Source organism: Lutjanus erythropterus, chromosome 21 (genome assembly GCF_056507025.1).
Source record: "Lutjanus erythropterus isolate fLutEry1 chromosome 21, fLutEry1.hap2, whole genome shotgun sequence".
In the NCBI taxonomy this organism is placed as follows: domain Eukaryota; kingdom Metazoa; phylum Chordata; class Actinopteri; order Lutjaniformes; family Lutjanidae; genus Lutjanus; species Lutjanus erythropterus.
In genome coordinates this window covers 27883555-27896436 of record NC_139337.1, presented here as the reverse complement: position 1 = coordinate 27896436, position 12882 = coordinate 27883555, and the positions used below count along the sequence as shown (strand labels likewise).

The following is a 12882-nucleotide window of genomic DNA, read 5'->3' as shown; positions in this document are numbered from 1 at the left end:
CTAATTGTTTTGACTCAAGATGAATTTTAGCTATTTTTTCATTAAAAGTGGGTAACACTGCTGACTCAGGGTCCTTTTGGCTCCCCAGATCTTTAGTAGAAAACAGGAAGACGAACCGCGGCAGTGCAATGTTTATCATAACTTGTTTTATTTCAAATATCTCAGAAAATAGTGAGTTACATAGAGCTCTTTTAACAATTTATTTTAATGTATTTCTATGCTTCTGTAAAGCGTTTTGAATTGCTTTGGTGTCTGAAAGGTGCTAAATAAATACATTTGCCTTTCCTTGAGCTGAGTGTAGAGTTTATAATAAGGATTATGGAAAAGATCCAGGTGCAATTTTCATGATGGTGGAAGGATGCAGGACGGGCAAAGGCAGATCCAAATCACAGGGTGGATACAAATTATTTTTCACTTTCTTTAACATTGCAAGTTTAACATCGCAACATTTGAGTTTTTTAGTGTGGTGAGCAGAGCACGGTAGAGCTGATAATGTCAGCAAGAACTGCGTCCTCCCATGTTCCCCTGGTGCAAGTTTGAACTTTTGAATGCAGTGGTCAGTCAAAATAATGCCTACCTAAAAAATAAATGCCCTCCAATATTTTCAAGATGTGAGGAAGCGCTTGCTTGGTCGTGGTTGTCTCATCTCAGCAAAACCTTTGATCTGTGGCACTGATTTCTCAATAGCATTTTTAACATTAGATATGATATTTTGGAGGCTAAACTTCGGTCTCAAGAGTCAAAATCTAATATTTGTTGCTGGTCAAACTGTTTTGACCTGACATAAATTTAAGGTTCATGTTTTTATTAATAATGGACAGTTCTGCTGCTGGGTACCTTTGGTTCCCTATTTGTACAGATGCTACACCTAAATAAATAAATAAAAAAAAATACTCGGAAGACAAATGGCATTGGTGCAGTGTTTATCAAATGTTTTATTTCAAAGGTTCATTGCAGTGAGAACTAGATGTGCACTCAGAGAGTGCAGACCTTTGCCAAGGCCAAATGCCCTATCTTGCAAAGTTAATGAAAATGAAAAATTATTTGTGTATCTGCCCTGTGCTTTGAATCTTCAAAATTTAATGGGTTCCTCTTGGCCTATGCTACACCCTTCCACCAAGCTCCAAAAAAGCTAGTTAGGCGGACCTTTGAGCTGGGAGTATTTTGTCACACAGCAGGTGTACAATTGTTTTTAAGTGTAATCAGCAGGGCATTGGAGAGCCGGTAATGTCAGCAAGAACTTTTTTTGTCTCATTTGCTTACTGAGCATCTTGTGTCTTCTTCTTCTTCTTCTTCTTCTCCTGTTTTAAGTTTGAACTTAGCGTGCCCTGTTTAAAAAAGCCATCATATCTTACTGTAAAGCAACTTAAATGAGACTCTGAAATCATTATTTTCTACAGTGGTGACATCACAGCGAAGGTCATCTCAGAACAGCGAGGTCAAATGATGCAATTACCTCTCGTCCAAGAAGAAAAAACTGCAAGCAGCAGGGACCGATTTCATGCATCAGCAGCTCTTAAAAAACATATCTCGACTTTAAAATCGAGATGATTCCCCGTAATCCCTCCTCTACAACGACCACACAGTTGCACATGCAGATGTAATGCATATTTTTGCAAAAGGAACAAGCGGAGCTTCACTTGAAATTCAACAATGCTTGCAGTTATTTTTTACTGCCTCAATGCCATCTTTAATATATAATTTTGATTTAGAAAAACAGTTTCCGTCTGTGTTTTCCATTCCACTGCCTTCTAAAAATCACCCCCTGCCTCACGTCTGAGTGGCTTGATGTCTGTCCTTATCATAGTAAATGTATTTCTCGCTGCCACACTTATTATTCACCGCACTGAGGCACACGCTAAGCCCCGCAGTATGCCTCGGTCGTGTTAAAACATCCAAATCAAACCCTTTTTTTTTAGGGATATTTTTTAATAAAGCCAACTCATCCTTTGAGTCACGGGGAGTGCAGGCGCTGCTCTGCTCTGATACATGACTCTGACCTCACGGGGCGGTATCAGTCACCGGGCAGCGCTCTGACCTTACAGACATGGACAACCTTTTAATAGCGCTGTAACTCCTCAAGTCTAAACTCGTTTGCATCATCTGCACAAAGGCAAGAGCGTCTGCAATACTGAAGCTAGATTTCTTGTCGCCTCTTTGTACTTTATCACAGTCAACCGGTTTGAAGTGCATGTCCTCATCTGTAAGGATTTATGAGTTGCAATTTAATTGGAGGGAATTAGAGGACATTTAGCTTCTAATATCCATCAAATTAATCTCTAACTCTGTGTTTCCTCTCCCTCACAGGAAATCCAGAATGGCTTCCGGGATTAACCTCTGCTCTTGGTAGAACTGCTCAGAAGTTCACGTCCATTGCACAGCATCTCACAGCCTGGGAAATTCCATAATGTAAATGCATCTTGCTCTTTTTTTTCTGGTAAAACCTTCTTTTTCTGGAGGCCATGAATCTTAGAGGATCTACCGGGACCACTATATCCTTAGTTTGGATTTAGATTTCATCGTTTGCTGGGACTACAGCGCGGGCCTGCAGCGGTGGCTAGTGGTGGCGTCTGCGGCGGCGGCGGTGGTGGGAGGACCTTGCCACCTTCGAACACGGGGATAACTTTACAAAAGCACGCGCCACCATGAGGATATCCACCACCTCCTGTCTCTGTCCCTTTCTGGTCTGCCTCTGCTTCATCCAGAGGTGCTACGGGGCAAGCCACCATGTCCCCACCAAAGTGCCCTCCAAGAACCAGACCAAACTGGCCAATGGGGAGACAGAGGTGCACCACCGGCCTAAGCGAGGCTGGATCTGGAACCAGTTCTTTGTTTTAGAAGAACACATGGGACCGGATGCACAGTACGTCGGAAAGGTAGGAGTTTCATTGAATTGTAAAGTAACTCCTTAAGTACTGTAATGAAGTATTTGTACTTTTAGTTTTCAGGTATCTGTACTTTGCTTGAGTATTTACTTTCTTGATAGCGTTTTACTTTTCTACCTAAATTGATGGAACAATGACACCCAGAAAAGATGATGTCTTGATGTATCCATCAGTGCATGAACTACAGGAAAGACAAAAACAACATAAGGAAATGAAAAAGATGCCTCAAGATGAAAACTATCAAAAAACAGACAGAAAAGATATAAATAAAAAAAGACATAAAATTAAACTGACATAAAAGACGTAACAACACAAAAACGATGTAACAAGATGAGAAAGATGTTACAAGATGAAAAAGATGCAACAACAAAAAGATGTATCAAGTTAAAACGCAGAACAGACAAAAAAAACGTAACAAAATGAAAAATGATGAAAAAGACAACGGGACAAATAAGACATCAGAAGATGAAAAACTGTGAAAAATGTTTCAAGACAAAAATTGAAATAACCAGATAAAAAGTTATGTAAAAGGGGTAACGAAACATGAACAAAAATGAAGACGAAAAAGTGAAAGTCGTAACAAGACTAAAAATGACATAACCAGAAAGAGTGATGTAAGATGACATAAGAAGACGCAACAGACTGATGGACCTCAACCGTGGAGAAAAGGTGAGTTTCACTTTGTGCTGTGTGCTTCAGCTCTGCACACACAGCTGCTAGAAATGTCCTTCAGATGGTGTTTTTTTAAATATAATTTTATACTTTTAACACATTCCAGAGCCTGTACTTTTTCACTTTTACTTGAGTAAAAAAGTTGAATCAATACTTCCGCTTTTGCCAGAGTCTTTTCTTACACAAGTATCTGTACTTGAGTAAAGAATGAATGTACTTTTGCCACCTCTGATAAAAAGATCTCTTTTGATCTAAGGGAACTTGTTTTTCAAAAGCTTACCTGGCATTTCTCTTTCCCCTCTTGTTTGTTGAGAAATGGGTTGCAGCAGGAGCAAGCTGTTCCATTGAGGTGGATTGCCACGTCGGCATTGTACACGCTTTTATTATCTTCTGATGTGGAAATTCAGGTCTCATTTGTAAAGGTGCACGCTTTTTTTCCCCTCCTGTCATTACCATGTCTGACCAAAATCCTCTTATGATAATGTCCCAAAAAAATGTTTTATTCTCTGTAATTAAGGAGTGCCTCTCAGCATATCTGTCACTCTGGGAAGCCAGCTACACGAGGAAGAGTGGATTTGGTTTGAAAGTCAGAATAGCCCTCCACATCAAGCCATCTTTGAACTGAAATATAAGATTTGGTCTCACTGTGGGAAATGAACCCAGATTTGATCTCTTGGTGGGAAATGAACTACCACAGTAAGAAATCGGACAGTATGATGCAATGGGGACATTATAAGCAAAGGCACTGCATACACTCTTTGAAATAAGGGTTCCAAAAGAGTTCTTCCTAAAAGGCTGAGGAACTACCCAGGACCATTTGCGTCTGAAGAACCCTTTTTTTTGAAGAAAGAAGAAGTAAGGAAGAGTTCCATTAATAACCCTTCCATCCAAAGAACCTTTGTGTGAGGAAATTTCAAGAGATTCTTTGCGCCAAAATATAAAGGGGTTCTTGGTAGAACCAGTATACAGATGTTATTGATAGAACCCCCTGAGTGTGTTCCAGATAAAAGCCCTGGGATTTAAAAGGTTTCTTGATAGGACCCCTTTGGTAGGTTCTAGATAAAACTCTTGGGATATAAAAATATTCTCAGTAGAACCCCTTGGGTTGGTTCTAGATAAAACCCTTGAAATATAAAAACATTCTTGGTATAACCTTCTTGGTGGGCTCTAGATAAACCCTTTGGGATAAAGGTCTCAGTAGTAAAGGTCTAAGCAGGTTCTTGTTATCGTCCTTAGTAGGTGGAATGGTTCTGGATAGAACTCCCAGAGGAGGGTTCTGGGTGCAACGTTCACACCATCGAAGGGTTCTCTGTGTGAACCAACATTTTGCGTTCCAGAACAATTTATTTTTAGTTGAAATGCTAAGGATGGTTCAAAATAGGCGCTTGAACCAGAATGCGGATGGTTTCATGTTGGTGGAAAACGCCTGTGTAAGGTCCAAAAAGGGTTCTCCTATGGGGAATCGCCAGAGAACTCTTTTTTTTTAGAGTGTAGTTAGAATATTTTATGACTGCAATTTCAGTGTCATTTCAAACAGACTGATTTCCCTCACAGTGGATAAGATAGTGTTGGGCATTCTTCCTGCTTGTGCACAGGGTTCGGTGTAGCCTGGTTGTTGGTGGTGACTTTTCTGTTAGCTCCACAATAAGCCACAGGGAGCTGGTTAAGTCCTCTGCTTGCAGATTGCCTGCCCTTATCTCCTGAAATGTGTTTCTCCGCTGCAGTGATCATTATTCTAGGCACTCAGGCACAGACTAATCCCCTCAACCGCACTCCGAGAGAAAGAGAATGAGAAAGGCAGAACGCTTCTCTGCTCTGACTGCACATATGTCTGTATTTCAACAACGGTGCCATTTGAAGGGAGAAGAGAAAGAAAGGAGGGATGACATGCTTGGAAAAAAATGGGCAAGGGGGAAAATAAAAATCAACAACAGCAAATATCACTATCCACTTCCAATGTGTGTTTATTGAATAAACCTGGGGTTTTAATCACAAATGTCCTTGCAAGGCTGACAAAGCAGGAAAGAAAGGTTACTTATTGGTGAAACATGTTTTTGCTAATATTATTTGACGCATGAATGAACCATAAAATCCCACAGAGAAAACAAAAACAATAGGAGGTGTTGTGTCCTGAGTATTAGACAATACTAAAAGATATTTGCAGCATATTCAAAGCGTCAGATTGTCGATGCACTAACTGCATGGAGACGTGGTTACTCTTAGATTTAATTCATCCACCACTTTGAAGTTCACGATTGCTTGGTCTGCTGGCCGTTCGGCTGATGCGCTAGTTCTGCTCCTACCTTAAGGGTGTTGTTGTTCTGTGCGCGTGTGTGTGGCGAGTGCCGCTGATGAAAGCAGAATAAACATAAACAGCTAATCCTGGATGATAATAAAGCGCTGAGAAGAAACATAAACATTATTAAGGAATCAATTTGACATGCATGTTTAAAGAGATGAGGTCTCCAGATGGTTAGCACAAAAAAACATTTAATTATGTGGGTTGGGACTGGTGTGCAGTGTCCTAATGTGGCCAGGAGACAGAATGACCCTTAATTAGACGAAGACAGGAGAGGAGGAGGAGGAGGAGGATTAATGCACTCAGCACGTACTGCGCTGTATTGTTTTTTTCTTTCTTTCTTTTTTTTCCCCTCGTTCCCTTTGCTTGATTAAAAACTCTGGACATTAGCGAGCAGCAAATGAGCAGTTTCACCACAGGGAATTGCCAAGACTTTCTTTGTCGATAATTGCCATCATCAAAAAATGGGAAGTTCTGAAACAGACGTTTCATGATAAGAACTATGGAACCGTCACTATTCTTATCATGAAACGTCTGTCTCAATAGAGCACACAGAAATCAAATTCTACACTCTTAGAAATGAAAGTGATAACTAGAACCAGAACGGTTTCATTGGCTTGTCCCTGTAGGAGAACCCTTATTGGTTCCTGATAGAACCTTTTATGAAGGTGCCTCTTTCAGAGGACTCTACCTAGAACCCAACATAAAGGGTCATACTTAGAGCCATCTGTGTTATAAAGGTTCCACCCAGAACTCTCAGGTCCCAGGGGTTCTACCAAAAATTCATTTATATTGCAACAGTTTTAATCTAGAACATGCTCAATGGGTTCTACAGAGAATCTTTTTATGTTCAGAAGGTTATAATCAGAACCCACCCAGAGGGTTCTAGCAAGGACCTTTTTAGATTCCAATGGTTTTATTGAGCTCAGGGGGTTCTACTAGGAATCTTTTTTTATATTCCAAGGGTTTTATCTGAAACCCACCAATGGGGTTCTGCAGAGAACTTGCTCATATTCCAGAGCATTTATCTAGAACCAACCCGGGGGGTTCTACTGAGAATCTATTTATATTCCAATGGTTTTTATCTAGAACACACTCAGTGGGTTCTACAGAAAGCCTTTTTTATATTGGAAGGGTTTTAATCAAGGGTGTTCTCCAAGGGTTTTATTGAGAACACTCTTAGGCGGTTCTACCAGGAATCTTTTTGTATTTCAAGAGTTTTATCCAAAACCCACCAATGGAGTTCTACTGGGAAGTTTTCTTTAATATTCTGAGAGTTTTATCTTGAAATCACCCAGGGGGGTTCTGCCAGGAACTTTTTTGTAGTTCAAGGGTTTGTATCTAGAATCCACCATGAGTGTTCTACCAAAAAGCTTTTGAGATTCCAAGAGTTTCATCTGGAAGCCACTAAGGGGTTCTACCGTGGACCCTTTTACATTATAGTACAAAGAACTCTTCGTGGAAGAGTTCTTCAAGGACTTCAACAATCCTGAAAGAACTCTTTCTTCTAAAAATGGTTCTTTGGATGAAAAAGGTTCTCTTATACAACCCTTGGTCTTACAAGTAAGCCCTGACAAATCACTTCCTCAGAAAAGGGTTCTTCTGAAGCAAACGGTTCAGGGTAGAACCTCATGAAGAACCCTTTTGGAACCCATATTTCTAAGAGTGTATGTGTGCTAAAAAAATCTACAATGTCAAATATAATATAAGCACGCCACAAAGCCAGATTCGGCCTTGGCAGCTGGAAATGTTCTGTATACATTTTACCAATACTATCACATAAAGGACAGCAAAGTGACTGGAGTGACTTCTGGGAATAAGTGAAGCGGCCAGTCTGTCAAGAACATTTTTAATCCCCCCGAGGTATCCCATAATCCCCAGTGACACCTTTCTGGGGGGCTGATGCATTTGGGAAATGACAGCTTTGTGCATGAGTGAGACGCAAATGCTTGGTAGGGGACAGGGCTTGTCCAGATACGAGACAGGAGACAAGCCACTCTCCCGATGGGAGGTGTGAATGTCTTCATGTCAATCAGCTCAGCGTGGCGCTTTGAAGTCGTTGGGCAGGTTGCAGACTGGATGGTAATTTTTAGAAGACGATGCAAATCCCTGAACCCCGAATGAGTATGAACTGCAGTTAACTGTCGGCTGTAACTTAGTTGGAGGAGCTGCAGCTGTTTGATAAAAAGGAAATAGATCCTTGGTCAGAAATCCTCGAATCGAACCATCATTGGGTGTCTGGGTGCTGCTCAAGTACACAGGAGTGGAAACTAATTAACTCCTAATACTTAATTCTTTTCTATCTTTACTACTACAGTGTTTATTAATTTTACCCCCTACATTTAAATTCAAATTTCTGTATTTTCTTCTCCTTATACATCCCAACATCAAGACTGATTTCAACCTAAATGGATGGAACAGTAACACATGGAAAAGAATTTCCAAAAGACATAACAAGATCTAACAATAGGAAAATGATGTTCGAGACGAAAATGACTAATTAAGAAGACAAGACAAGCAAAAACAACATAAAAGAAAGTAACTTGACAAGAAAGATGTAATGAAAATATCGTACCAACAAATGTACCAGGATGTAACAAGACGTAACAAGACAAAAACAACGTAACAAGATAAAAAGGTGAAGGTGATGTGCAGTGAACTTTGCACGGAAATCGCCAGTAGAAATGGGCAACTTTTTACTTTTATACTTTATGTACAATACTTGAAGACAGAAGTGGAATCAATACTTCTACTTTTTTTTTTTACACAAGTATCTATATTTCTGCTTGAGTTAAGAATGTGAACTTTTGCCACCTCTGGTAAATAATTAAAATTTCACAGAATAGGTGCTTCAACCAGGACGAGGAGGAACACCCCTTGTCTTCTCCTGTTTTCATTTGCAGAGCAAAGTGGCGACCTCCAAGAAAGGTGCCTAAATGTTTTATTCATACATCTAAAAATGGATTGTGCTGTGACAGAATCAGGCAACTGTCTTGTTGCCTGTACAGTAATAGCTTGACAGTGGAAAGAAAGAAAAAAAAAGCGCCAAGCAAGGTTTTTTTTTTTTTCTTTACATAAAATTGCTTTTCACCCACACTTTGCAATGCAAAAAACAAGTGCATGCAAAATGGAATGTTTTCAGTGTTAAACCAGTCAAGTGTTACATGAAATAACAAGGAAATTTTCACAGTCAGTGCCACATTATTACTCTGCATAGTTGGAAAGAGAAACATCCTGAAAATGACAGAAATAATACTTAGCAACCGCTGACAAACGTGATAATATTTATGACACAGACATGCATGAGTGCAGGGGGGCATCTTTGTTTATATGTGTAGTAGGGCTGCATGTACAAAAAATTTAATTCTTACTTACGAATACTTTCAATTACTGTTTTAATGAATTTAAAAGATGTTAAAAACAGTGAACACAGTGAAAAAAAGCTCTAAGCAGTTCCCCAGAGCTCAAAATAATTTCTTCAGATTGTTCTTTTTGTCTGGCTAACGGTTTGAAAAACATTTTCTGTTTACAGTGATACAAAACAGAGAAAAACAGTTAATTCTCTCTTTCTAACTTATTCAAAGCAGTGTTCATTGATTGTTTCTGGCCGATTGCAGACTCCTGAACAAGCTACCTGACAAATATTGGTCCAGTATTAACATATTTTAGCTCTGTTTTGGTCTCCACCACCACCTGTTGAAAATACCTGGATCTTTAGGTTCTAAACGCTCCACTACGGCCCCGTTTAAACCTGGCATCTACATGCTTCTTGGGTGACTGATTGCAAGTGTCTGTTCACACCTTCATTGCAATGCGTCCAAGTGCGTCTGGAGCGACTGCTCTTTATGCAAATATATACATAGCTGTTTGCAAATATCAAATGTGCTGTTTTTAACCAGCAACCCAACAGTCATAGCCAACATGCTGGACCAAATGGACACAATGTTTTTTTACATAAGGAACAAAAATAACATATTATTAACATTGGCCAACTTTACTAGAAGGTCTAACAGTTTATAAATTTTCTCCAAACTCAATTACTTAGAAAATTAAACAATATTTTAAGGGAGTCTGGGGATATTGCTGTTGAAACAGACAGTGTGTTCATAAATATCTGGGGCCTACTGTGGCAGGTAAGAGAGCCCAAACACATGATTTGCATTACAGCGAACCAAACGGACATCAGACAGCTGTTTTGTGTGTCCTTTAGGGATTTCTGTTGAGTAGGTGGTCCTTCACTGTGGCCCAGACACATTTGCATACACGCTGCTAAAAGAAAGTGGCCATATGTGCTGACTGATTGATTGGATCTCAATGCATCTTGGCAGACATAAGCAGTATTTCAGTTATGTGTATTTAAAATACATATATTGTAAATTGTAAATATTATATACTTGAGTAGATTTTATTTATTTATAGTAGATTCTCAAATAAGACACCTTATTATCCCCAGGCTTAAACTGTAAAAATAAAAACCCTGTACAACAGTTACCCTAATCATAGTCTAAGAGTCTAAGAGAGACTAAATGCAAGTGAATAACACATGTGGTGTAGAACTGGCAAAAATACCAGCTGGTAAAGTCAGTGTCACCAGTTGGTTTCTTAAAGTAAAGTAGTATTTCAAGTCAAGATAGGCTGAGCTAGGTGGTTAGCATGCTAATTTCAGTAGATATCTCTGCAAAAAAATGTAACAATACATAGATGCTTTTGACATAATGTTAAAACTGTCATTTCCTAACACTCATTTGATAATTTTAGTTTAAAAAAATTCTAAAACTCTTACATATTGTTCAATTAAAGTTATGCTGAGGTCTCTGAATGCCTAAAATATTATATCTGTTTGTAAAGAATGTATTTTTGTATTTTCAAATCACAAATTACTTGTATTTTAATTGAATATATTTTCTACTACTAATTTGTATTTGATGTATTATGCCTAGACTTAGAACTACTTGTGATCAGATCACCCAAGACACATATTAATGCCAGGTGTAAACAGGGCCTATGATCTGCTGCTAACATTTTCTGTAGTGAACATTTTTTTTTCTGAAAACAGCTGCCTGCTGCCCCATCTGTGTGGGGACAGACTCTGTGATACCATCACAATGCGCACAGACATATAATGCATTGTCAATATAAAAAGTATTGATTTTGGCAGCTTTAAACATTTAATGATTATTAAAATTGAAGAAATCAGTATGGTGCCAACATCTATATTTGGTGATTTTTGTGTGTACACGTGTTGCGAAGAGATATTCACTTTTTTCTTCTTTTTCTTTTCCTGGGTTTGAGGTAGTCTTTGCATGGTGAAAATGTGAACTATCAAGGACTTGGCACCCTAGATACACTGATCAAATATCAGTGGGCCTTTACAAACAAATGATGATAAAAGAGAAAGCTAACCCAAGGGAAGTGCAGTTGAACTTCTATTGATTCAACAACTGCTCAAAAAAAAAAAAAAAAAAATGAAAGAAAAAAAACCTTAAAGGTTCTGTCCGCTGTCTGTGCAGGCATGCATAATTTCCAAAGTGCATTCCCCTGTCCTCTGGCTGAAACGTTCAAACATATTAGCACCATTTAGACACTCGAGACGAAAACCATTTGCCTTCACTCACTGCCAGAGCACGAGGCAGAAACATGTTTTCTAATGCTGATCTGCTGACGGTTTCATTTCTGTCTCATTCCAATATCAAATTTTAGCAGGAGTTAGAGGCAGAGCCATTAAATGAGTGTCAGAGTTGCTTCCGGGACTCTAATAATCTCATTACTGTACATCAAGAAGTCAACCATCCTGCTGGGAAGACAACGATTCATTCTCTTTCTCCCCGCAGATGTCAAAATAGAGGACAACTATTAGGGCGGATCTGTGTGATGTGCATCAACTGCACGTCTTCCAACACGCCCCTCATCACTGTCTCTTGATGTATGGTCATTAGGCTGGCGCTCCATCATCAGGGTTTACTGTGACTGTTACAAATCAATTGAAGAGAAGGGGGCGCTCAGAGGAGTTGATTGGGAGGGTGCATGGCCAAAATGTGGTGATAATCAGACAATCAAGCACGCCCACATAGAAAGTGATTAAGTCCTCTTGAGTGAAGTAAAAGAGCCGAGATTTAATCAAAAACGAACCCCCACCCCTCCTCACTAATTGCAAATACGAAGCCAAGGCACTGCCGCTCATTTCTCCTTCCCCTTCACCCTCCCCCTGCTCCACTCACCAGGCACGTTGTTGATGGATGCACTTTACTTCACAGTACGCTAATACGACATAACATACAGCTGTGCTTTAGACAAAAAGTAATGTATTTTATTAGACAGTAGTTATACCTTAATTCTGTTGCAATATGTCAACAATTACATTCTTACAATGCTCTACCAGTGGAAAAAAATACACTTTAGTTTACAGTACAGTTCTGTCGTAATGCATCTCAAATGACCTCCTCATGAAGCCTAATAGGCATCTAACAGTGGGAAACAATACACTTTAGTTTATGGTTCAGTTCTGTTGTAAGATGTCAGCAGTTAAATTCTAACAAGGGTCTAACAATGGGAAAGAATACACTTTAGTTTACAGTTCTGGTCTGTTTTAATTTGTCCCAAATTACCCACTATGGAAGTCTATTACCCTCTAATTAAGTTTAACAAGGGTCTAATAAAGGGGCTAGTTCTGTCTAATAAAGAAAATATTATTTCCAGTTTTCATCTGTTGTGATACAAAGTAGCCTACAGCTTGTTACTTCTTATTAGTGTACCATTAAATGTATGGTGTATAATTAGGGTGTAACAACTGCCTAATAAAGAAAGTATTACTTTTAGTTTTTGTCAAATTTCATACAAAGTATGACTTGTTACATCTTATTTGTGTACTATAAACTATACTGCAACCAGAATAACTGCTCCACACTGTGACTCCCACTTTCAATTTCCATTTCTGCCTCATCAAGGCCTGCTTTCCACATCAAAGCGATGCAGTCTTAATGAATCCTTCGCAGCCAACATGAAGCAAATGTCGCTACTGTTTGTCCG

The 12882-nt window shown here is 39.2% G+C and overlaps 1 protein-coding gene across 2 annotated transcripts in view; it reads left to right on the top strand.

Annotated features, from left to right (window-relative positions):
• The window catches only part of LOC146307791 (cadherin-18), a 167993-nt gene that overhangs the window by 62796 nt on the left and 92315 nt on the right, over positions 1-12882 (top strand). For both annotated transcript variants that reach the window (XM_084746854.1, XM_084746853.1), the window contains one exon: positions 2308-2876. In XM_084746854.1, coding sequence (XP_084602980.1) covers positions 2646-2876 — 231 coding nt within the window. In that variant the 5' untranslated portion in view covers positions 2308-2645. The remainder of the gene's footprint in view (positions 1-2307; positions 2877-12882) is intronic.